Genomic DNA, 26,057 nt, shown 5'->3' with positions numbered 1-26,057 from the left:
AAATTTTGACAAAATTTTCTATAGAAGTAAAATTTGGACAACATTTTTTATAGAAATAAAATTTTCTATAGAAATTAAATTTTGAGAAAAAATTCTATAGAAATAAAATGTTGACAAAATTTTCTATGGAAATAAAATGTTGACAAAATTTTCTATGGAAATAAATTTTTGACAAAATTTTATATAGAAATAAAATTTTGACAAAATTTTATATAGAAATAAAATTTTCTATAAAAAAATTCTATAGAAATAAAATTTTCTATAGAAATTTGAAAAACATTTGATGAAATTTATATAAAAATAAAATTAAAACTATGAATTGACTAAGCTACAAGTGTAGCTTTGCTGCAAGTAGAGGATGCTGATGAGAAATGTGGTAATTCCGAAACGTGCGTCCATCCAGCCATCTTGTAGTCTATAGGGCTTTGCCCAAATAAATTTGACAATCATTATTTTTCTCTGTTGGCTAAGGTGCACTTGTAGTTTAAGCTGAAACCAAAAGCAACAAAATGGTTGAAGAATAAACCAACAATAACAAAACAAAACGATAGAAATAAAATTAAAAAAAAAAATTTCTATAGAAATAATTTTTTTTAGAAATAAAATGTTTACCAAGTTTTCAATAGAAATAAAATTTTTACAACATTTTCTATAAGAATAAAGTTTTGACAAAACTTTCAATAGAAATAAAGTTTTGAAAAAATTTTCTATAGAAATGTACTTCATTGAGGACGTTACAACACAACTGATTGTTGAGTATCTTTCATAATTGCATTGTTACTATCACTGATAAGATCCACATGACATTCAATGACTGCCGTCCATATGGTCGTCATAAGAGTTCATAAAATATTAATCAATTTGATTGTTTCTCCCACATGTAATTAATAATAATTTACCTTGATTTTACCGAATAGGGATTTGTGACGTATGTGCTGCGAAAAATCCAATAACAATGATGGTGTAGCGGTAGCTGGTACTCCAAGTATAGATGATGTCCTTTGGCCCACGACACAAAGTCTGGGAAGGAAGAACATTGCCATTGGCTATAAGAATACACTTGCACTGCTGTATTTTTATCGAGCTACATGGGGCTAACTGAAACAAGTGGCTAAAACCGAAAGGATAATAACGCCGAATGTATTCTTAGCAACGAACACGAACACTGCCGACCAATATAACAACGAATTAGAAGACGACAAAAACTTCAAAGCCAAGGAAATACGATAAACATTATACGACGGGAGAGAGAGAGTTAGTTGTGGCCAGCCACAAAGGTTCGAGGGAAGGATAAATAAAATCAATAACTTGTTGGGGATTTTTTGTATACGTTTTTAAGGGATTTTCCAATGATTTTGTGATTTTCCAAGCCACAAACTTTCAATTTTTATTCTAAAAAAAAAAAAATGTTTTTTATATCACAAAAAAAACTATTGAGTTTTTAGTCCTTATTACAAGTACACATTTTTTTTTTGGAATTTATTCGTCCTTTATGTTGTCCTTGATGTCACCACTTTTGTTATTTATGTCCTTTTAGACTTGTTAACTTGCGTATTTGCCTTTAGTTTTTATAGAAACAAAAAAAAAAAAAAAACTATGCCAACACGCAAAGGTCGCATGTTTTCACTTGGTCTATCCCTATGGCCGCACGGGACTTTTTCTCGTCTATTGTTATGAACTCGAGAACAGTAAATTAACGACTGTTCGACCTCTGGGTGTTGCGTGTTCTAGTGAGATTTTTGTGATTCAACAACGCCCGGTAATGACGACAGACACAAAAGCCAACTCCAACCAAATAACGTCTTTGTGTTCCATGGTATTGCTCCACCATGGAAAGTAGCAGAGACAAACACACCCTTTTGAAATTTTACGATAACCATGCCAGTGTTGAACCCAACATTGCTACAATGATAATAATATGTCTCTGTGTCGTCTAAGTACTACTGCTAGGAATTTTCGAATAAATATTTCCTTTTTCCCCATAATGAGTTCATGAGTATTGAAATGTGAGGGAAAGAAAGTCGAATATTTGCAAATCCCGAACGAAAAAAAGCAAGGAGGCATACATATAGAAAAAAATAAACTAGAACAAGTATACATGGCCGTAAGTTCGGCCAGGCCGAATCTTATGTACCCTTCACCATGGATTGCGTAGAAACTTCTACTAACGACTAGCATCCACAATCGAATTGGGATGTAGTAATACTTACCGATGGCAAGGTATCTTAAAACTTCTTAGCATCGTCTTCTAAATTGTACGTTAGTCCATACGTGGTATATATTAGATAAAATAGCAGATTTAAATACATATAAAATTCAGTTTTGGACCGGTATAAAAAGGAAAGTCTAAAAATACGAACCGATATGAATCTTTGTGTGATTGGGGATCGGTTTATATGGGGGCAATATATAACTATAGATTGATATGGACCAACTTTGGCATGGTTTTTAGCGGCCATATACTAGCACAATGTACGAGATTTCAACCTAATCGGTTGAATTTTGTTCCTCCAAGAGGCTCCGGAGGTCAAATCAGGGGATTGGTTTATATGGGGGTTGTACATAATTATGGACCGATATGGATACATTTTTGCAAGTTTGTTATACTAACACCACATACCAAATTTCAACCGGATCGGATGAAATTTGCTTCTCTAAGAGGCTCCGCAAGTAAAATCTGGGGGTCGGTTTATATGGTGGCTATAGGTAAAAATGGTCCGATATGGCCCATTTGTAATACCATTCGACCTACATTAATAACAACTACTTATATGAAGTATCAAGTCGATAGCTTGTTTCGTTCGGAAGTTAGCATGATTTCAACAAACGGACGGACAGACGGACGTATAGGACGGACATAGCTAGATGGATTCAGAAATTCACCACGACCCACAATATATATACTTTATGGGGTCTTAGATCAATATTCGATCGATGTGTTACAAACGGAATGACAAAGTTAATATACCCCCATTCTATGGTGAAGGGTATAAAAATGAACTACCTCGTGCAAAAATTTAACTAAAAAATTGTATTCCATTGTTTGAGATCTTCATAATGCGTTATTAAAATAATAACAATTTGTTGGCAATTTTTGGACATATAAGTACACAAAAGAAAAATCTGATTCAATCACTTAATTAATTTATCCAATTTTTTAATTGAAATGTCTTCAATCACGAAAATGATAGTATGAATCACAGTTTTATTTGGGCATAAAAAAATACTTGATTAAAAAATTAATTGATTTCATTAGCAAATTTCAATTAATGTTTTAATTGATGCAATTAATTGATGTTGATTGCAAAACTCAATTAATTTTTTCATTAGAAACGTTCACTAATTTCATTTTGTTTCTTAACTGGCTTACCCCCATTTTCATGAAGCTCCGTTAGTGCTACGTTAGTTAATGAACTTTTAAACCGTGATATCTACATAATCTGTTATCTTGCGTATAAAGGGTGATACGGTCAAAATTTGGTCAATATAAACTTGACGTATTTCTTTCAATTTTGCATTTAAAAAACCTGAACACCCCTCATTTTGAAGGTGTGTGTGTAGAATGTTGCTCCTATTTTGATTTTGGAATTCACTCTTCAGTTGTCAAAATGCCGTCCAAGCAAGAAGAGCAGCGTATCAAAATTTTGCTCGCGCATCGCGAAAATCCGAGCTACTCGCACGCAAAGCTGGCAAAATCGCTAAAAGTTGCCAAATCAACCGTTACAAATGTAATTAAAGTGTTTGGGGAACGTTTGTCGACAGCCAGGAAGTCTGGATCGGGGGGAAATCGAAAACCGGAAGCCGCTGAGACGACAAAGAGAGTTGCCGGTAGTTTCAAGCGAAACCCTAACCTCTCTCTCCGAGATGCCGCAAATAAGCTGGGTGTATCGTCTACAACCGTGCATCGAGCCAAAAAACGAGCCGGACTATCGACTTACAAGAAGGTAGTGACTCCAAATCGCGATGATAAACAAAATACGACGGCCAAAGCGCGATCCCGGAGGCTGTACACGACGATGCTGACGAAGTTTGACTGCGTGGTAATGGACGACGAAACCTACGTCAAAGCCGACTACAAGCAGCTTCCGGGTCAGGAGTTTTATACGGCAAAAGGAAGGGGAAAGGTAGCAGATATTTTCAAGCACATAAAACTGTCAAAGTTCGCAAAGAAATATTGGTTTGGCAAGCCATCTGTACCTGTGGCTTGAAAAGCAGCATTTTCATAGCTTCCGGGACTGTCAACCAAGAAATTTACGTGAAAGAGTGTTTGAATAAACGTCTGCTGCCTTTCCTGAAGAAACACGGTTGTTCCGTACTGTTTTGGCCGGATTTGGCATCTTGCCATTACGGTAAAAAGGCCATGGAGTGGTAGGCCGCCAACAACGTGCAGGTGGTTCCCAAGGACAAGAACCCTCCCAACACTTCAGAGCTCCGCCCAATTGAGAAATACTGGGTTATTGTCAAGCGGAACCTAAAGGAGACCAAAAAAACTGCTAAGGACGAGCAGCAGTTCAAGGCAAACTGGCTTTCTGCGGCGAAGAAGATGGACAAGGTGGCTGTACAAAATCTGATGGCAGGTGTCAAGCGTGCCGGGCGGCAATTCGGATTTGGAAAAGCGAAAGCCTAACTGAATATTTTTCCTGAATTTTATACTAATTGAACTTGAAAAAGAAATTTAATTTGATTTTTTAAACAAACGATTTCACCGATTTACACGCGTTTTTCCATGACCAAATTTTGACCGTATCACCCTTAGTCCATATTAAACAAAAAAAAGGGCCGATTAAATAGGTATATAATTCAGTTCGACTAAATTTTCTATATAAATCAAATTTTCTATAGAAATAAAATTTTGACAAAATTTTGTACGGAAATAAAATTTTAACAAAATTTTCTACAGAAATAAAATTTTGACAGAACTTTCTATAGTAATAGAATTTTGACAAAATTTTCTATAGTAATAAAATTTTGACAAAATTTTCTATAGAAATAAAATGTTGGTAGATTATTTTTGGCGATATGGACCAATTTTTGTGTGATTGGCAATTGGCTATATATAACTGTAGACCGATATGGACCAATTATTGCGTGGCTGTTAGCGGCCATATACTAGCGCAATGTACCAAATTTCAACCGAATCGGATGAATTTTGCTCCTCCAAGAGGTTCCGGAGGTCAAATCTGGGGATCGCTTTATATGGGGGCTATATATAATTATGGACCGATATGAACCAATTTTTGCATGGTTGTTAGATACCATATACTAGCAACACGTACCAAATTTCAACCGAATCGGATGAATTTTGCTCCTCCAAGAGGTTCCGGAGGTCAAATCTGGGGATCGATTTATATGGGAGCTATATATAATTATGGACCGATATGGACCAATTTTTGCATGGTTGTTAGATACCATATATTAACACCACGTACCAAATTTCAACCGGATCGGATTAAATTTGCTCTTCCAAGAGGCTCCGGAGTTCAAATCTGGGGATCGGTTTATATGGGGTCTATATATAATTATGGACCGATATGAACCAATTTTTGCGTGGTTGTTAGAGACCATATACTAACACCACGAACCAAATTTCAACCGGATCGGATGAATTTTGCTCCTCAAAGAGTCTCCGGATTTCAAATCTAGGGATCGGTTTATATGGGGGCTATATAAAATTATGAACCGATATGGACCAATTTTTGCATGGTTGTTAGATACCATATACTAACACCACGAACCAAATTTCAACCGGATAGGATTAAATTTGCTCTTCCAAGAGGCTCCGGAGTTCAAATCTGGGGATCGGTTTGTATGGGGTCTATATATAATTATGGACCGATATGAATCAATTTGTGCATGGTTGTTAGAGACCATATACTAGCACCACGTACCAAATTTCAACCGGATCGGATGAATTGTGCTCCTCCAAGGGGCTTCGGAGGTCAAATCTGGGGATCGATTTATATGGGAGCTATATATAATTATGGACCGATATGGACCAATTTTTGCATGGTTGTTAGATACCATATACTAACACCACGTACCAAATTTCAACCGATTCGGATTAAATTTGCTCTTCCAAGAGGCTCCGGAGTTCAAATCTGGGGATCGATTTATATGGGGTCTATATATAATTATGGAACGATATGAACCAATTTTTGCATGGTTGTTAGAGACCATATACAAACACCACATACCAAATTTCAACCGGATCGGATGAATTTTGCTCCTCCAAGAGGCTCTGTAAGCCAAATCTGAGGGTCGGTTTATATGGGGGCTATACGTATAAGTCGTCCGATATGGCCCATTTGCAATACCATCCGACCTACATCAATAACAACTACTTATGCCAAGATTCAAGCCGATAGCTTGTTTCGTTCGGAAGTTAGCGTGATTTCAACGGACGGACGGACATGCTCAAATCGACTCAGAATTTCACCACGACCCAGAATATATATTCTTTATGGGGTCTTAGAGCAATATCTCGATGTGTTACAAACGGAATGACAAAGTTAATATACCCCCCATCCTATGGTGGAGGATATAAAAATGTTGAAAAAAGTGTGGTATGCAGATGTTCTTTTTTTACCATTTTGCATATTATACATTTTTTTCGGAGGAATCGGCAATAGTGTGAGTTAAAAAGAAATATTTGTTGACCAACTTCTAATTTTAGCCCTACGTGAATATTTTTTCCAATTTGATTTCCATAATATTTGTGAATTTTGTTTCAATTTAATTGAATATAAGTGAATTTATTTGAATTAAATGTAGTTTAAGCAAGTTAAGAAATGTTACTTAAATTACAAAAATTACGTCTACCCTCTATCCTCGTTGAGGATATAAATATGCTACAACCCCATGTTATAAGTATGGGAAATCTCACCCCTTATTTTGCCAAAGCTTTACCATAGAATTAATGAAAAACTTCTCTACGTATGCCATGTAATAGATGTGTAATCATTTCGTATTTTTTCTTTTCACATTGCCATGAGAATGACGTCAGGCCGTAAGTTTATTAGATTTAATATTGGGCAAATGAAATACAAACTGGTAAGTAAAAAGAAAATATAGTTGGCCCTACGGACAATATTACATCCTTCAGCATTAACATTGAGAATTTCGAAAAAGAGACACAAAAAGGGTCTTTCGTAATAAAAAGTGTTAGAAATTTTTCTACAAATTGGCGCATATTTTTTTTATAGCGAAAAAAATGTAAATTAAGTGTTTTTTGTAGTCACGTGTCTCTTTTCCAAATTATATCTAAATAAACCCACAGTCATTTTATCTATATTTGATCGAAAATCAATCCTTGAAATTAACACTTTTTGCTTAGTACTAAGGTCCTTTCTGCGAAAAACGAATATCTTCATCTATCTCCGTATATAGGGTCTCAAACCCGGGGATGTTACCTTATTTATGCGAAATAATATGCCTACCAATTTTTTCCTGCTAAAAAATCTAGGGTTGCATAAATATGTGCTTTAAAATGCTCAAAACAAAAATTTCGCATTTATTCCGCGCTAACGTTTTTTGTATGGAGTTTTTCGTGCGAAAAAGTGATCTTAGTACTAGGCTTTTAGGGGAGTAGCCTATTTACCTGTTATACAAATTTTTCTTTGCATATTTTCAGGCGTCACAATATTTGAGTCACATTTGTTGATTTGGAGACTTAAAAACAAAGCTTTGAACAGAATAAATATATTGATATACTGAAGGACAGACAGAAGGACATTGCCCAATAAACTCAGAATTTGATTCGGAGACTGATTTTTTTCATTTTTTCTCCAACTGTCCGAGTATGAAGCAATCAAAGATTAGTTTGATTTTTGCAACTTTTTCTTTGTGTCAGTTGAAAAAATCACATTTACTTGTGCTGGAATATTTTTTTTTGTGGTTCGTAGTCATTTCGTTTCGTGTAAAGGTATATTTTATATTTATTAATTTTCGGATGTAAATAACTGACGAGTATTAAATGAGCATAAAATGTATGCAATTGCGATATATATGTTGCATTTATTCTTTACAAAAAAAAATCTACATTATGGTGCATCACATTCACGGTTGCCACAGTTGGTAGAATTCTACCACAAATGGTAGATTTTTTATCTGTTTGGTAGATTGGCTGAATTCTTGATGTTTTGGTAGATTTTGCAAATTATTTCTATCCATCTATAGAAATAAAATTTTGACAAAATTTTCTATAGAAATAAAATTTTTACAAAATTTTCCATCGATATAAAATTTTAACAAAATTTTCTATAGAAATAAAATTTTGGTAAAATTTTCTATAGAAATAAAATTTTGACAAAATTATCTATAGAAATAAAATTTTGAAAAAAAATTCTATAGAAATAAAATTTTAAAAAAAAATTCTATAGAAACAAAATTTTAACAAAATTTTCTATACAAACAAAATGTTGACAAAATTTTCTATAGAAATAAAATTTTTACACAATTTCTATAGAAATAAAATGGTGACATAGTTTTATATAGAAATAAAATTTTGACAAAATTTTCTATAGAAATAAAATTTTGACATAGTTTTCTATAGAAATAAAATTTTAACAAATTTTCCTATAGAAATAAAATTTTGACAAAATTTTCTATAGTAATAAAATTTTGACAAAATTTTCTTAGAAAAAAATTTTGACAAGATTATCTATAGAAATAAAATTTTGACAAAATTATCTATAGAAATAAAATTTTGAAAAAAAAATCTATAGAAATAAAATTTTAACACAATTTTCTATAGAAACAAAATGTTGACAAAATTTTCTATAGAAATAAAATTTTGACACAGTTTTCTATAGAAATAAAATGTTTACATAGTTTGGTATAGAAATAAAATTTTGACAAATTTTTCTACAGAAATTTTGACAAAATTTTCTATAGAAATGAAATTTTGACATAGTGTTCTATAGAAATAAAATTTTAACAAACTTTCCTATAGAAATAAAATTTCGACAAAATTCCCTATAGAAATAAAATGTTGGCACAATTTTCTATAGAAATAAAATTTTAACAAAATTGTCTATAGAAATAAAATTTTGACAAAATTGTCTATAGAAATAAAATTTTGACATTTTTTATAGAAATAAAATTTTGATACAATTTTCTATATAAATAAAATTTTGATACAATTTTCTATAGAAATAAAATTTTGACAAAATTTTCTATAGAAATAAAATTTTGACAAAATTTTCTATAGCAATCAAATGTTGACAAAATTTTCTATAGAAATAAAATTATGACGTAGTTTTCTATAGAAATAAAATTTTAACAAATTTTCCTATAGAAACAAAATTTCGACAAAATTTCCTATAGAAATAAAATGTTGACACAAGTTTCTATAGAAATAAAATTTTGACAAAATTGTCAATAGAAATAAAATTTTGACAACATTTTTTATATAAATAAAATTTTGAGATAATTTTCTATAGAAATAACATTTTGATACAATTTTGTATAGAAATAAAATTTTGATACAATTTTCTATAGATATAAAATTTTGACAAAATTTTCTATAGAAATACATTTTTGACAAAATTTTCGATAGAAATAAAATTGTGACAAAATTTTCGATAAAAAAATTCTATAGAAATAAAATTTTGACAAAATTTTCGATAGAAATAAAATTTTGACAAAATTTTCGATAGAAATAAAAATTTGACTTAATTTTCTATAGACATAAAATTTTGACTTAATTTACTATAGAAATAAAATTTTGAGAAAACTTACTATAGAAATAACATTTTGAGAACATTTTCTATTGATATAAAATTTAGACAAAATTTCCTATAGAAATAAAATTTTGACACAGTTTTCTATAGAAATAAAATTTTGACAAATTTTCCTATAGAAATAAAATTTCGACAAAATTTTCTATAGAAATAAAATTTTGACAAAATTTTCTATAGAAATAAAATTTTGATAAAATTTTTTATAGAAATAAAATTTTGACAACATTTTTTATAGAAATAAAATTTTGAGAAAATTTTCTATAGAAATAAAATTTTGATACAATTTTCTATAGAAATAAAATTTTGACAAAATTTTCTATAGAAATAAAATTTTGACACAGTTTTCTATAGAAATACAATTTTGACACAGTTTTCTATAGAAATAAAATTTCGACAAAATTTCCTATAGAAATAAAATTTTGACAAAATTTTCTATAGAAATAAAATTTTGACAAAGTTTCCTATAGAAAAAAAAATTGTGGCAAAATTTCCTATAGAAATAATATATTGACAAATTTTGACAATTTATGATTTCGTGCTCTATGAGTTTTTTAATAAATTGAGAAATATATCTTATTTTCTTATTTTTCGCTCATAGTGGCTATCACTAGTAAAATGAATGTGTAGAAGCTTAGCCTCGTCGGACAGAAACAAAAAAAAAATTGCCTATCGAAAAACAAATGGATATACCACATTTGATGCACTTGCCCTACCACAGTAGTGATGACCGGAAGCACTCAATGTTTTTGAAAACTATTTTCGCTACCATATTCAACTATATTTTATTTGATATAGCAAAATTAATTTTTCTTAAAGCAATTGTTCACGAAACAAAAACAGTCAGTTATGATCTCATTTTAGTTGTATTTCAGTTAGCAGAGCCCACACCCAAAGCGTTAAATTCTTATGTTCTTGTTTGTTTTATTAGCATATTTTAGGGCGTTTGGGAAATTTTTTTTGATAATAGAATTCATGAGAGATGTGAGGAATATTTGTATTGTATGTAGTATCGCTTCAAAACTAAAAATAAAACAAGTAAGACAGAATTACAATAAATAATACAATAAGGAAAGTCTAAGGTCGGACGGGGCCGACTATATTTAAATCTCAAACGATTTGAACAAGATGGCGTAAACATTATTAAAATGTTAATTTGGCTCTCAGTACAAAATTTGGCCTCCCGAGGTCATATGAATCTAAATCGGGTGAAACTCTGGCCTCTGGGATCAATTAAATCCATATCGGGTCTCTGTGAACCAAATATGGGAGCTATATCGTATCTGAAGTACACAGAAAAAAAATTTCACGAAAAATATTCAATTAAAAATGTAATTGATTCAACAAATTTTTTAATTGAAACAAAAACCAATCACAAAATTTAGTAGTATCAATTAATTTTTTAATTGGATCAGTTAATTGTTTTATTGACTTTCAATTATTTTTTTAATTAATACTATCATTTCTGTGATTGAAGACATTTCAATTAAAAATTTAATTGAGTCAAGTAATTTCCTGGTTGAATCACAATTTTTTTTTGTGTGTAAGTTAAGCTTTCTAGGATTAAAGGATTATAGTGTCATAAAGATTTAGGTGGTTGTAACCACCATAAGTTAATGTTTTTATCGTATTTATGTTATCAGAGTACAGGCATATGTTTTTATTTATTCGCCTAAATATATGCAACGATTTTCGTTTTAAACTTATCACGATTTCACTTATGTGGGTGCACAAGCATTCTAAATACAATAATAATCCTATTATTTGAACTTACATGTATTACAGCGGCATTTTCCTCTGTCTTAACACCATCCACTTCCATGCGATTTCGTGTTGCTGCCGCTGCTTTTGCCTGCTGATAGTCTATATCACCCGTTTGCAGACGTTTACTTTCAGCCAAATTACTGGTTGCTTGCTCCGAACTAAAGCCATCGGTGATAACTTTTGTTTTCGATTCAGTTTTTGTGCGTTTCTCCTCAAATTTCACAGTGTCAACCAGCGTACCCTTAGAGCCACTCAGACCATTTGTGGACAATTGATTAGAGGCTTTAACTAAGTCCATATTTAAATTCATATCATTATCATCACTGTCGTCGGGAAACGTGATATGGGGTTCGGAATTGCCATCTACTATGTTTTCCAAAGAGGAGCGTAATCTGAGGTGGATAGCAAGAAATAACAAGTATGAATTAGTACATGATTATAAAAATATGCATATATTCATTCTATAACATAGAAAAATATTATTTTTTGTTTTCAATCACGAAATTAATTGATCCAATTAATTTCTAATTGAAATGTATTCAATCACAGAAATGATAGTATCAATCACCAAAGTCAATAAAAAAATTAATTATTCCAATTAAAAAATTAATTGATACAATAAAGTTTTGTGATTGATTTTTGTTTCAATTAAAAAAATTTTTGAACCAATTAAATTTTTAGTTGCATATTTTTTTTTTTTTTTAATTTAATTGGAAAATTTTGGGGATAATGTTTTTTGTGAAATTGAAAAAAAGTAATAAAAATAAAAAACGTCTCGTTTGAAATAAAAACAAGGTTCATTTCATAATGCAATATGTGGGACCTATTTATATCTAAATCGGTACCTATATGGCTGATATTCTTCATAGAATCCATAGAGACTTCGTGACCAATGTTCCTGTTGTTCCAATTCAGTGGCAAATTTGCCAAATTTTTTTAATGTTGACACATTTATGCACTAAATGCCGTCGAATTTATATTTTTATGCTACCTTTTTTCCATATTGTGCCACTTTGTAAATAATTCCGTTTTAGTGCAATAATTTTCGTAAATTTTGGGATTTCTGATACTTCTAAAATTATGAAGCTGCTGATTTGCATTGAATCCAACTTCATTTCTAAACCACTCGCCTGACATCTGACAGATTTCTTCCAGTGACGGTTAATTTTATTGTTTAAAAGCTTACAAAAGCATTTTGATTTATTGGCAGTATTTCATCGCATACAAAAGGTGGAAAGGTGCAAAACACGGTAATAACACCGGAAATATCGGGGAAATGAAGGACAGATTTGATCGAAATTCACGCCGGAGTGGTGCCAAAGAGGTTAGCTGAAAATTTACGTGTTCAATTGGCCACCAAAACTCAAGCGCAGCCAATAGGAACGTGTGCGCTCCCTTGCTTGTATTGATCGACCGTGGCGTCGAAATAAAAGCCAAATATTATCGGGAAAAGTCCTAATGTCAGTATTACATTTTAGTGCCACCTTTTTGTCACGTGTTCAATTGGCCACCAAAACTCAAGCGCAGCCAATAGAAACGTGTGCGCTCCCTTGCTTGTATTGATCGACCGTGGCGTCGAAATAAAAGCCAAATATTATCGGGAAAAGTCCTAATGTCAGTATTACATTTTAGTGCCACCTGTTTGTCATGGTGTGCCACTTTTATTGTTTAAAAAATACTGATAGTGTTGCATCGCATTCAAAAGGTTGGCAAAACACGGTAATAACACGGACAGATTTGATCGAAATCCACGCCGCAGTGGTAGAAAACTTCTTCCGGGCTAATGCCAAAGAGGTTCGCTGAAAATTTACATGTTCGATTGGCCACCAAAACTCAAGTGCCGCCGATAGAATGGTGTGCAATACCTTGCTTGTATTCATCGACCGTGGGGTCAAAATAATTGCCAAATATTATCGCGAAAATGTCCTAATGACAGTATTACATTTTAGCGCCACCTTTTTGCCATATTGTACCACTTTTATTGTTTAAAACAATTTATAAAAACATTGCTGGCAGTGTTGCATCGCATTCAAAAAGGCATGCCCGCCTTGCATACGCAAGGTCGTGGGTTCGATTCCTGCTTCGACCGAACACCAAAAAGTGCTTCAGCGGTGGATTATCCCACCTCAGTAATGCTGGTGACATTTCTGAGGGTATCAAAACTCCTCTAAGTGGTTTCACTGCAATGAGGAACGCCGTTCGGACTCGGCTATAAAAAGGAGGCCCCTTATCATTGACCTTAACATGGAGTCGGGCAGCACTCAGTGATAAGAGAGATGTTCACCACTGTGGCATCACAATGGACTGAATAGTCTAAGTGAGCCTGATACATCGGGCTGCCACCTAACCTAACCTAACACCGGAAATGATCGGGAAAATGAAGGATACATTTGATCGAAATCCACACAGAAAACTTGTTCTTGTTTTACTTGCCAAAGATTTTAGCTGGAAATTTACACCTTCGATTGGTCATAAACATCAACTCAAGCGGCTCCGATGGTATTGGTTTTGGCCGGAGATCGCCCTCCGCTTGTATTCATCGACCGTGAGGTCAAAATAAATGACACATATCATCGGGAAAATGTCCTATAAAGAGTATTGAATCCCTGGGAAGACAAACATTTTGGCCGCAGACCAAGGACATCCCAACAGGACTCAGCACCATCGTCCTCAGTACGCGTCAGCCAAAAATGGTTTAATTTCCGGGATCATGGGACATTTTGGAGAGTAAGATTGACACAAAAACCTGCAATTCAAGATGGCGCTTCGCCGGCATTGGGCCCAACTATCCCAGGGCCACTTCTGTGTAGCGAAAGACTAAGGCTATTTCGGTCGTTTGAAGGCCATAATTCGTACCAAAGATATTTTTGATTTTTTAGCTTTTCAACAATGAAACAAAAATAGAAACCATTCTACAATAAAATTTAAGAAGCGATACATATGCAACGGCTGTTAAAAAGAAGACATAGACGAAAAAAAAAAAAACGTTTGGAAAACGTGTACCGAAAACTTTTTTCTCTTGTTAGAGATTTTTTGAATTTCTTCGAAAATTTCAAACCTTTATCACAAAAAAAATTGTTTGATAAAAAATTTTATTTTTGAAAAAAAAAAAACAATAAATAAATTTTAAACCAAACCATTTCGCTTATATCAAACAATGTTCTTTTCTAGCCTTAAGTCTATAATAAGACACATTTTGAAGTTTTATTGTAATATTGAACATCTTTTCGAAATCTTCCGAACATTTTTGCAACATATGTAAAAAACCAAAAACATTTGGTGTTCAGTCGAAGCAGGGATCGAACCCACGCCCCTTTGTATGCGAGGCGGGCATGCTAACCATTGATCCAAGGCGTCCAACTAAATGAATGTTTCTGTCAAATAAAGTTTTTTTTGATACTTCCGCTCGTGGGCGCCGAAAACTATGCTTTATAAATATAACTGATTGACTGTTTTAGATACTTGTGCATTGATGGCTATAGCGATAATTGTCTGTTGATGAGAATAACAGCTACGTAGCCAAGTGGATAGTGCACTGAAAAAAAAAGCATGCGCGGTTCCAAACAAACTCCCTTATAGCGGAAAACAAATGGGAAACACTATTTGTTTGTCTAAAATTTCGCTTGGGAGGAAATAATTATTTTTTTTGCGTGTATGTTATACGACACGAATTATTTGTTAATTTGGCATCATTTCCGAATCTAAAAATAAAATTTTAAATACTTTTCTGGCGACACTTGTTTTATGGGAATTTTTAATATAACCAACTGGCGGATGGACAAAAGTAAAAATCACTATCCCTCATGTTCCGAAATTCGGAATCACAAGAATTTATTTTTCTTGTATCGAAATGATAGAGATACTCTCGGACTGATCAGAACGGGCGGATTAGAAAGAGAACTATATTACCAAGATTTAAGTTTCATGGTTAAGAAATTATGGCCAAGCTAAAATGTTGCGCTTTTGCAATTCCGAATTTCGGAACATGGGAGCATATACTCAACTGAAAGACTTACTATAAATATATAGATTTACGCTCAACTTACTTTTTCTTAAGTTTATTTATGGCATCTGCACTATTGAGGGCATTTAAATTACTGAGATCGTTAATGGAGGGCGGCTGGTGATGACTAAGGGTTCCTGTGGAACCAGTTAGGGCGGGTGATGCATTACGGCCTAGAGCCAATTCATTAATTTCGGACATGGAATTTTTGAATTCACTCATATCGCGTTTCAATGCTGCGGCTTTCATTTCTGTTGAGGATGACGATGAGGAGGATGTGGACGACGATGAGGTTATGTGATGTAAGCGTGATTTTTTTTCGACACGCGTCGTTGTACTACTACTGCTGCTATTAACGACCTGAAAATAAAAATAGAGAAAAAAAAACAAACGATTTATTCAAATTGATGTCATTAAATAAAAGAGTCCTATTGAAAACGATTAAATAAAGTCTAAAGTCGGACGGGGCCGACTATATTATACCCTTCACCACTATGTAGACAAACATTTGTGTTACCATCTTATCACAATGGACTGAATAGTCTAAGTGAGCCTGAATCTTAATCGGGCTGCCACTTTAACCATCTCAACTACTTCAAATTTGCTGGGACCTATATAAAGGTTTGCATTTTCAGATACAGATACATATAATGGAGACAATTTTTTGTAAAGGGTGATTTGTTAAGAGCTTGATAACTTTTTTTAAAAAAAAAACGCATAAAATTTGCAAAATCTCATCGGTTCTTTATTTGAAACGTTAGATTGGTCCATGACATTTACTTTTTGAAGATAATTTCATTTAAATGTTGACCGCGGCTGCGTCTTAGGTGGTCCATTCGGAAAGTCCAATTTTGGGCAACTTTTTCGAGCATTTCGGCCGGAATAGCCCGAATTTCTTCGGAAATGTTGTCTTCCAAAGCTGGAATAGTTGCTGGCTTATTTCTGTAGACTTTAGACTTGACGTAGCCCCACAAAAAATAGTCTAAAGGCGTCAAATCGCATGATCTTGGTGGCCAACTTACCGGTCCATTTCTTGAGATGAATTGTTCTCCGAAGTTTTCCCTCAAAATGGCCATAGAATCGCGAGCTGTGTGGCATGTAGCGCCATCTTGTTGAAACCACATGTCAACCAAGTTCAGTTCTTCCATTTTTGGCAACAAAAAGTTTGTTAGCATCGAACGATAGCGATCGCCATTCACCGTAACGTTGCGTCCAACAGCATCTTTGAAAAAATACGGTCCAATGATTCCACCAGCGTACAAACCACACCAAACAGTGCATTTTTCGGGATGCATGGGCAGTTCTTGAACGGCTTCTGGTTGCTCTTCACTCCAAATGCGGCAATTTTGCTTATTTACGTAGCCATTCAACCAGAAATGAGCCTCATCGCTGAACAAAATTTGTCGATAAAAAAGCGGATTTTCTGCCACTGATTTTGGTAATAAAATTCAATGATTTGCAAGCGTTGCTCGTTAGTAAGTCTATTCATGATGAAATGTCAAAGCATACTGAGCATCTTTCTCTTTGACACCATGTCTGAAATCCCACGTGATCTGTCAAATACTAATGCATGAAAATCCTAACCTCAAAAGAATCACCCTTTACTTCTAGAAAATCTCTAGAATTAAAATTTAAATTGGCTAACGCTACCCAGTTAATTGGAGGAAAATCCCATAGAAAATGTGTATAAAATATTAAACAGTCTACCATATTTCCCAAACTCTGGTGTACGTATATATGGGAGCTATATCTAAATCTGAACCGATTTCAATCAAATTTTGTTGACTATACTACTAATTGTACTCCTAGTGCAAAATTTCAACTAAATTCGGCCAAAAATCTGCCTTCTGGGGCCATAAAAGTCCATATCGGGCGAAAGACATATGGGAGCTATATCTAAATCTGAACCGATTTCAACCAAATTTGGCACGCCTAGCTACAATGCTAATTCTACTCCCTGTTCAAAATTTCAACTAAATCGGAGTTAAAAATTGGTCTCTGTGGTCATAAGCTATATATGGGAGCTATATTTAAATCTGAACCGATTTCAACCAAATTTGGCACGCATAGCTACAATGCTAATTCTACTCCCTGAGCAAAATTTCAACTAAATCGGAACAAAAAGTTGGCCTCTGTGGTCTTATGAGTGTAAATCGGGCGAACGATATATAGCTCCCATATATGGGAGCTATATCTAAATCTGACCCGATTTTAATAAAATTTGGCACAATTGACTACACTACTAATTGTACTCCTAGTGCAAAATTTCGACCAAATTGGGGTAAAACTATGGCTTCTGTGACCGTATTAGTCCATATCGGGCGAAATATATATATGGGAGCTATATCTAAATCTGAACCGATTTCTTCCAAAATCAATAGGGTTCTATTCTGAGCCAAAACACATACTTGTGCCAAATTTGAAGTCGATTGGACTAAAACTGCGACCTAGACTTTGATTACAAAAATGTGTTCACGGACAGACAGACATGGCTATATCGACTCAGGAGCCCACCCTGAGCATTTGTGCCAAAGACACCATGTGTCTACCTCGTCTCCTTCTGGATGTTGCAAACATATGCACTAACTTATAATACCCTGTTCCACAGTATGGCGCAGGGTATAATAATAATTCTGCTATCTCTGCAAAATTTCACGAAAATGGGAGTATAACTTTGGTCTCCGTGGCCATATGAGTCGGGCGAAATATATATATGGGAAATATATCTAAATCTGAACCGATTTCAACCAAATTTGGCAAACTTACTATTAAACGTATTCCATATGCAACATTTGAAGCAAGTCACGGCAAAACTCTGGCTTTTGAGGGCATATAAGTTCAAATCGGACGAAAGATATATATGGGAGCTATATGTAAATCTGAACCAATTTTAACCAAATTTGGCACATATAACCGTACGCTTTGTGCAAAATTTGAAGCAAATCACTGCAAAACTATGGCTTCTGAGGCCATATAATTTCAAATCGAACGAAAGATATACATAGGAGCTATATCTTAATCTGAACCGATTTGGCTGCGAGACTAATAAAATATTCGGATGTACTGAATTTGAAGAACATCGGTTGATAAACATGCCAATTATGACCAGATCGGGGATGTATATATATATATATATATATATATATATATATATATATATATATATATATATATATATATATATATATATATATATATATATATATATATATATATATATATATATATATATATATATATATATATATATATATATATATATATATATATATATATATATATATATATATATATATATATATATATATATATATATATATATATATATATATATATATATATATATATATATATATATATATATATATATATATATATATATATATATATATATATATATATATATATATATATATATATATATATATGACAGCTATATCTAAATCTGGACCGATTTTTTCCAAAATCAATAGCGATTGTCTTTGTCCCAAAAACCGACCTTATGCCAAATTTGAGGGCGATGGGACTTAAACTGCGAGCTGTACTTTGCACACAAAATTACATATACAGACAGACGGACAGATAGACAGACAGACACATGGTCATCGCTAAATCGACTCAGAATTTAATTCTAAGACGATCGGTATACTAAACGATGGGTCTCAGACTTTTCCTTCCTGGCGTTACATACAAATGTACAAACTTATTATACCCTGTATCACAGTAGTGGTGAAAGGTATAAATATTAGATGATATTAAATAGTAACTGGACCTTTATAATATACAATGACAAAAAATATTGACCTTATTACCATCTACTGAAACATTTTTTTCAGTGTACTATGAAGACACAATGTCTACATCGCTCCCGTTTGAAATTCAATATCATTTTCATAAATTATAAACCTCTGTCTTATACAAAGCTACAAGGAAAATAAACTTAATTTTTGTTAATGAAAATATTGATATTCATTTTTATTTACACTTTTTCTATTCTTTTCGTTTAATTTGTTTTGGTTTTTTTATTCGTTAATTTCTGTTTCGATTGAAGCACAAAATGCTTATCAAACAATATTCGGGTGATTAACTTTATCAGTTCTACTCTGCATTGCCGTTGATGTATTATCATGAGGCTTTTTTTGCCATTTACCGACTGATAAACCGACAAATGAATATGGTTCGCAAAGTGTTCCCAATAAAATAAAAACAAAACTCAGTTGGTTATGCTATATTTGTTTATACACTGAAAGAAGAGTTTTTGCTTTTCTGAGGAACGAAATAAAAAAAAAAAAAACAAGTAAGACAAGTCTAAAGTCCCTCGGGGCCGACTATAATATACCCTGCACCACATTGTATACTCAAGAAAAAGTTTACTTGGATCCAATGATTTTGACCTTCCCTTAAGGATTTTGGTATTGATTCCGAGCCAAAGATGAGGCTTCTTTAAAATAAAGAAATTTTTTTAGAGACCTATCAGGCTTTGCATCTAGGACCAATAAAATTAAAATTGATAAATAAAATTATCAAATTCTCATTATCTTTTCGCGGTTTATTAATAAAGGTACTCGCGTACACACAAATGTCAGTTTAAAAATTCAATTTATAACGAATACTTCAAAGTAAAAGATGTTTTTTAATTCCAAAAAAAAAAAAAACTTTAAACCAAAAACGCTAAATCCTCAAAATAAGTCTATAAGCCTATATTTGAAGTGTTTTTATCTTAAATCTAAAGATTCAATATTTCAGTTAATTTAAGGTCAATTTCTTTAAATCAAAAATGTGTTTCTTTACTTTAACGAAAATTAACCTTAGTTCAAAGACGTGGGACTTTAATGGAGGGACGCAAACTTACAAAATTTTTGTCCTAAATTTAATGAAAAACATTTTTGAAGCAAAGATTATAAACTTTATTTTAATTAAAATCTCATTATTTTAAAGAAATTTGTCGTTAATATTTTGTAAATTTCGTATCCTAAAATTTAGGTTGCGTAATCTTTAAGATCACGTAAATATTTTTTCCAGTGTAGATCTACATTTTCGATACCATCTCAAATCTTTTTAATTTGTATTTAAATATGACCCGATCTGGACAAAATTTGTGAGACTTCTACAAAATCTATAGTCTTAAATTCAAGTTGGTTAACGCAGTTAAGTGGTGGAACACAATGTTAGTAAAACACAAGTATATACAGCAGTAAGTTCGGCCGGGCCGAATCTTTAATATCCACCACCATGAATCAAATCGAATAGTTTATTTTGAAAACTCATCGTCGTAGCGGGTTACTTGATAATATATAGCATTTTAGGGGGTTTGATGACAAATCTCTCCCAAGCAAATCAGTTCAACCAGTACGCTTCCCGAAGAAAAAAAAATTAAAGATTCTAAAGGGTGATACGGTCAAAATTTGGTCAATATAAACTTGACGTATTTCTTTCAATTTTGCATTTAAAAAACCTGAACACCCCTCATTTTGAAGGTGTGTGTGTAGAATGTTGCTCCTATTTTGATTTTGGAATTCACTCTTCAGCTGCCAAAATGCCGTCCAAGCAAGTAGAGCAGCGTATCAAAATTTTGCTCGCGCATCGCGAAAATCCGAGCTACTCGCACGCAAAGCTGGAAAAATCGCTAAAAGTTGCCAAATCAACCGTTACAAATGTAATTAACGTGTTTGGGGAACGTTTGTCGACAGCCAGGAAGTCTGGATCGGGGGGAAATCGAAAACCGGAAGCCGCTGAGACGACAAAGAGAGTTGCCGGTAGTTTCAAGCGAAATCCTAACCTCTCTCTCCGAGATGCCGCAAATAAGATGGGTATATTGTCCACAACCGTGCATCGAGCCAAAAAACGAGCCGGACTATCGACTTACAAGAAGGTAGTGACTCCAAATCGCGATGATAAACAAAATACGACGGCCAAAGCGCTATCCCGGAGGCTGTACACGACGATGCTGACGAAGTTTGACTGCGTGGTAATGGACGACGAAACCTACGTGAAAGCCGACTACAAGCAGCTTCCGGGACAGGAGTTTTATACGGCAAAAGGAAGGGGAAAGGTAGCAGATATTTTCAAGCACATAAAACTGTCAAAGTTCGCAAAGAAATATCTGGTTTGGCAAGCCATCTGTACCTGTGGCTTGAAAAGTGTTTGAATAAACGTCTGCTGCCTTTCCTGAAGAAACACGGTTGTTCCGTACTGTTTTGGCCGGATTTGGCATCATGCCATTACGGTAAAAAGGCCATGGAGTGGTACGCCGCCAACAACGTGCAGGTGGTTCCCAAGGACAAGAACCCTCCCAACACGCCAGAGCTCCGCCCAATTGAGAAATACTGGGCTATTGTCAAGCGGAACCTAAAGAAGACCAAAAAAAACTGCTAAGGACGAGCAGCAGTTCAAGGCAAACTGGCTTTCTGCGGCGAAGAAGGTGGACAAGGTGGCTGTACAAAATCTGATGGCAGGTGTCAAGCGTGAGGCCCGGCAATTCATATTTGGAAAAGCGAAAGCCTAACTGAATATTTTTCCTGAATTTTATACTAATTGAACTTGAAAAAGAAATTTAATTTGATTTTTTAAATAAACGATTTCACCGATTTACATGCGTTTTCCCTTGACCAAATTTTGACCGTATCACCCTTTATTCCAGATATATTCGGAAAAATCCGAATAGATGTTCAACATTACATACTACTATATTAAGTTTTTACTACGAACTGTAAAATATGTCTTAGTAAAGACTTAAAGTTACAAAAGAACAGTGCTTGATATAAACGAAATGGACTGTGTTGTTGGTTCAAAAAAAAAAAAAAATTAATTGAAAAAATAGTAATTTTGTAACAAACGATTTTTTTTTGTGATAGAAAAAGTTTAAAATTTTCGAAGAAATTCAAAAAGCTCTAACAAAAGAAAAACGTTTTGGGTACACGATTTCCAAACGTTTTTTTTTTTTGCTTGTAATATATGTGAGCTATATCTTAATCTGAAGCGATTTCTTCCAAAATCAATAGTGTTCTATTCTGATCCAAACCACATACATGTTCTTGGTGTGTTGTGAAAACGAAAAATATCCCCCAAAAATTCAATTGTTCAAATCAATCACATAACTCTTACTATAGCTCTTATAATAACAGGAAATTGAAATCTCATTACATGTGATATTTTTAAATATATATATATATCACTTCACAATCTTTCACAATATATATATTAGCAAATAAATTGTCATATTCATTCATAGCACTTACGAGTATGTCCGAAATAAGAGACAAAAAAATCTAAAGAAAAATGCGAAAAATGTTGTCATGCCTTGGCAGCACTTGATTTTGATCAACAAGAGTTTAGACGTATGTGAGAACATTCAAATTTGGCGATCATTGTGAAAATGGTATAACACAACATGGATGTGTTTGCCAAATGAGTAAAATGTTGAAAAAAAAACTTTGTTTAAAATTAAGTATTTGGTTTGACTACAATGAATTAGAAAAATATATTTTCTCGAAAATAATGAATTATTTTAATAATTATGATAGAATTTTTTATGAAATTGTTTTAAAACTCATATTATGTGAATTAAATTTTTTTTAAATTACACCAATTTTATCAAAGAGCATAAAAAACCGATTAATTTTCATTCATATACCAAGATGTATATGAATGAAAATTTATTGATTCCGAGCCAAAGACGCGACTTCTTTAAAATAAACACATTTTTAGGGATCTTTCTATCTAGATAGCTATAATTTCTCAATTTTATTTCTCAAAAGCAAACTTGTAACATCCAATTTTAGAACCAATTCAGATTTTTTTTTGGAATTTGGCACAGATTATGGTCTTTAAATGGCTGAGTAAGCCAATACACACTGCACGAATTTGGCTCTGCGGTATTTTGGCCCATACCCGGCGAGGCGGCGACTTGAGTTGATCGACACATTTAGTGCAGACCTCCAAATCACCAAAATGCTCCAGGCGCAAAACTTGAACGGAAAACTTGGTGATTATTTTGGGGTAGAAATGAAACGAGGAACCTCCTTTTTAAGCTATACTTGGATAACGGGGGCTGAGTCCATAGTTTGCGACCGAAATGTTTGTCTTCCCATGGCTTCAGCCCATTAGAACATCTTTAAATTTGAGATAGCTCACTATTACAATAAGCTGTATAGTGTACGTACATTGCCAATCTTTAGTGTTAATATTCTATTTTTAAACCTATTTACGCCAATTTCAAATTTTAAGTTGTTTAACAAGACACATTTAGTTGTTGTCGTCAATCGAACGATAAAAGAAACTATTAAAGCATTGACATTGCGCCATTGTCTCAACGATATAGCGATCAGGAAGAGGAATAAGTTAAGACCAAGCAAGGCAGAGGTGACAGTCATCCTTTTCTTATTACTAAGAATATTGGATCTTTTTTCATCTTTCAGACGAACCAAGGAAATCTTTCTTTTTAAAGGACAAGACATTTTATATACAAAATTTTCCCAAGGTTGCAAATGTTAGGCAATATATCCAATATACTATATTAGATTTTTACTACGAAACCTCAAAATGTGTTTTATTTAGGACTTAAAGCCAGTGCTTGACACAAATGAAATGGACTGTGAGCAGCGTTGCCAATTTAGCTATTTTCCCGCTCGATTTGGCTTTTTTTTATACCCTCCATCATAGGATGGGGGTATATTAACTTTGTCATTCCGTTTGTAACACATCGAAATATTGCTCTAAGACCCCCTAAAGTATATATATATTCTGGGTCGTGGTGAAATTCTGAGTCGATCTAAGCATGTCCGTCCGTCCGTCCGTCTGTTGAAATCACGCTAACTTCCGAACGAAACAAGCTATCGACTTGAAACTTGGCACAAGTAGTTGTTATCGATGTAGGTCGGATGGTATTGAAAATGGGCCATATCGGTCCACTTTTACGTATAGCCCCCATATAAAGGGACCCTCAGATTTGGCTTGTGGAGCCTCTAACAGAAGCATATTTCATCCGATCCGGCTGAAATTTGGTATATGGTGTTGGTATATATATAGCCCCCATATAAACCGATCCCCAGATTTGGCTTGCGGAGCCTAAAAGAGAAGCAAATTTCATCCGATCCGGCTGAAATTTGGTACATGGTGTTGGTATATGGTCTCTAACAACCGTGCAAAAATTGGTTCACATCGGTCTATAATTATATATAGCCCCCATATAAACCGATCCCCAGATTTGGCTTGCCGAGCCTCAAAGAGAAGAAAATTTCATCCGATCCGGCTGAAATTTGGTACATGATGTTGGTATATGATCTCTAACAATCATGCAAAAATTGGTCCACATCGGTCCATAATTATATATAGACCCCATATAAACCGATCTCCAAATTTGGCTTGCGAAGCCTCAAAGAGAAGCAAATTGCATCCGATCCGGCTGAAATTTGGTACATTGTATTGGTATGTGGTCTCTAACAACCGTGCAAAAATTGGTCCACATCGGTCCATAATTATATATAGCGCCCATATAAACCGATCCCCAGATTTGGGTTGCGAAGCCTCAAAGAGAAGCAAATTTCATCCGATCCGCCTGAAATTTGGTACATGATGTTGGTATATGGACTCTAACAACCATGCAAAAATTGGTCCACATCGGTCCATAATTATATATAGACCCCATATAAACAGATCCCCAGATTTGGCTTTCGAAGTCTCTCATCCAATCCGGTTGTAATTTGGAACATGGTGTTAGTACATGATCTTTAACAACCGTGGCAGAATTGGTCCATATCGGTCCATAATTATATACTTATAGCCCCCATATAAAACGTTCTCCAGATTTGACCTCCGGAGCCTCTTGGAGGAGCAAAATTCATCCGATCCGGTTCAAATTAGGAACGTGGTGTTAGTATATGGTCGCTAACAACCACACCAAAATTGGTCCAATCACACAAAAATTGGTACATACCGGTTCATAATCATAGTTGCCACTAGAGCCAAAAATAATCTACCACAATTTTATTTCTATAGACAATTTTGTCAAAATTTTATTTCTAGAGTTAAACTTTTATTCGGTTCATAATAAAATTTTCATCATTGTCAGAATTTTATTTCTATAGAAAATTTTGTCAAAATTTTATTTCTATAGAAAATTTTGTTCAAATTTTATTCGGTTCATAATCATGGTTGCCACTCGAGCCAAAAATAATCTACCAAGATTTTATTTCTATAGAAAATTTTGTTAAAATTTAATTTCTGTAGAAATTTTTGTCAAAATTTTATGTCTACTTTGTCAAACTGAATTATATACGTATTGGATCGATCTTTTTTGATTAAATATATAGCACGTATGGACTTACATACAATTTAGAAGATGGTGTTAGGAGGTTTTAAGATACCTTGCCATCGGCAAGCGTTACCGCAACTTAAGTAATTCGATTCTGGATGGCAGTGTTTAGAAGAAGTTTCTACGCAATCCATGATGGAGGGTACATAAGCTTCGGACTGGCCGAACTTACGGCCGTATATACTTGTTTTTTTTTTGAAGTCGTTTAGCGGGGGAAAAATGTATTTAGCTTTTAGCTTAT

General features: G+C 33.5%; 1 protein-coding gene across 16 annotated transcripts in view; it reads right to left on the bottom strand.

Annotated features, from left to right (window-relative positions):
• Positions 1-26,057, bottom strand: part of Sarm (sterile alpha and armadillo motif) — a 309,482-nt gene that overhangs the window by 57,287 nt on the left and 226,138 nt on the right. For all 16 annotated transcript variants that reach the window (XM_075308449.1, XM_075308451.1, XM_075308450.1 and 13 more), the window contains 2 exons: positions 15,548-15,864; positions 11,512-11,893 (listed from right to left, as the gene is read on the bottom strand). In XM_075308449.1, coding sequence (XP_075164564.1) covers positions 11,512-11,893; positions 15,548-15,864 — 699 coding nt within the window. The remainder of the gene's footprint in view (positions 1-11,511; positions 11,894-15,547; positions 15,865-26,057) is intronic.

Source organism: Haematobia irritans, chromosome 4, assembly GCF_050003625.1.
Source record: "Haematobia irritans isolate KBUSLIRL chromosome 4, ASM5000362v1, whole genome shotgun sequence".
Taxonomy (NCBI): Eukaryota; Metazoa; Arthropoda; class Insecta; order Diptera; family Muscidae; genus Haematobia; species Haematobia irritans.
The sequence above is the reverse complement of the archived record's forward strand: the minus strand, read 5'-3'. Positions and strand labels throughout refer to the sequence as shown.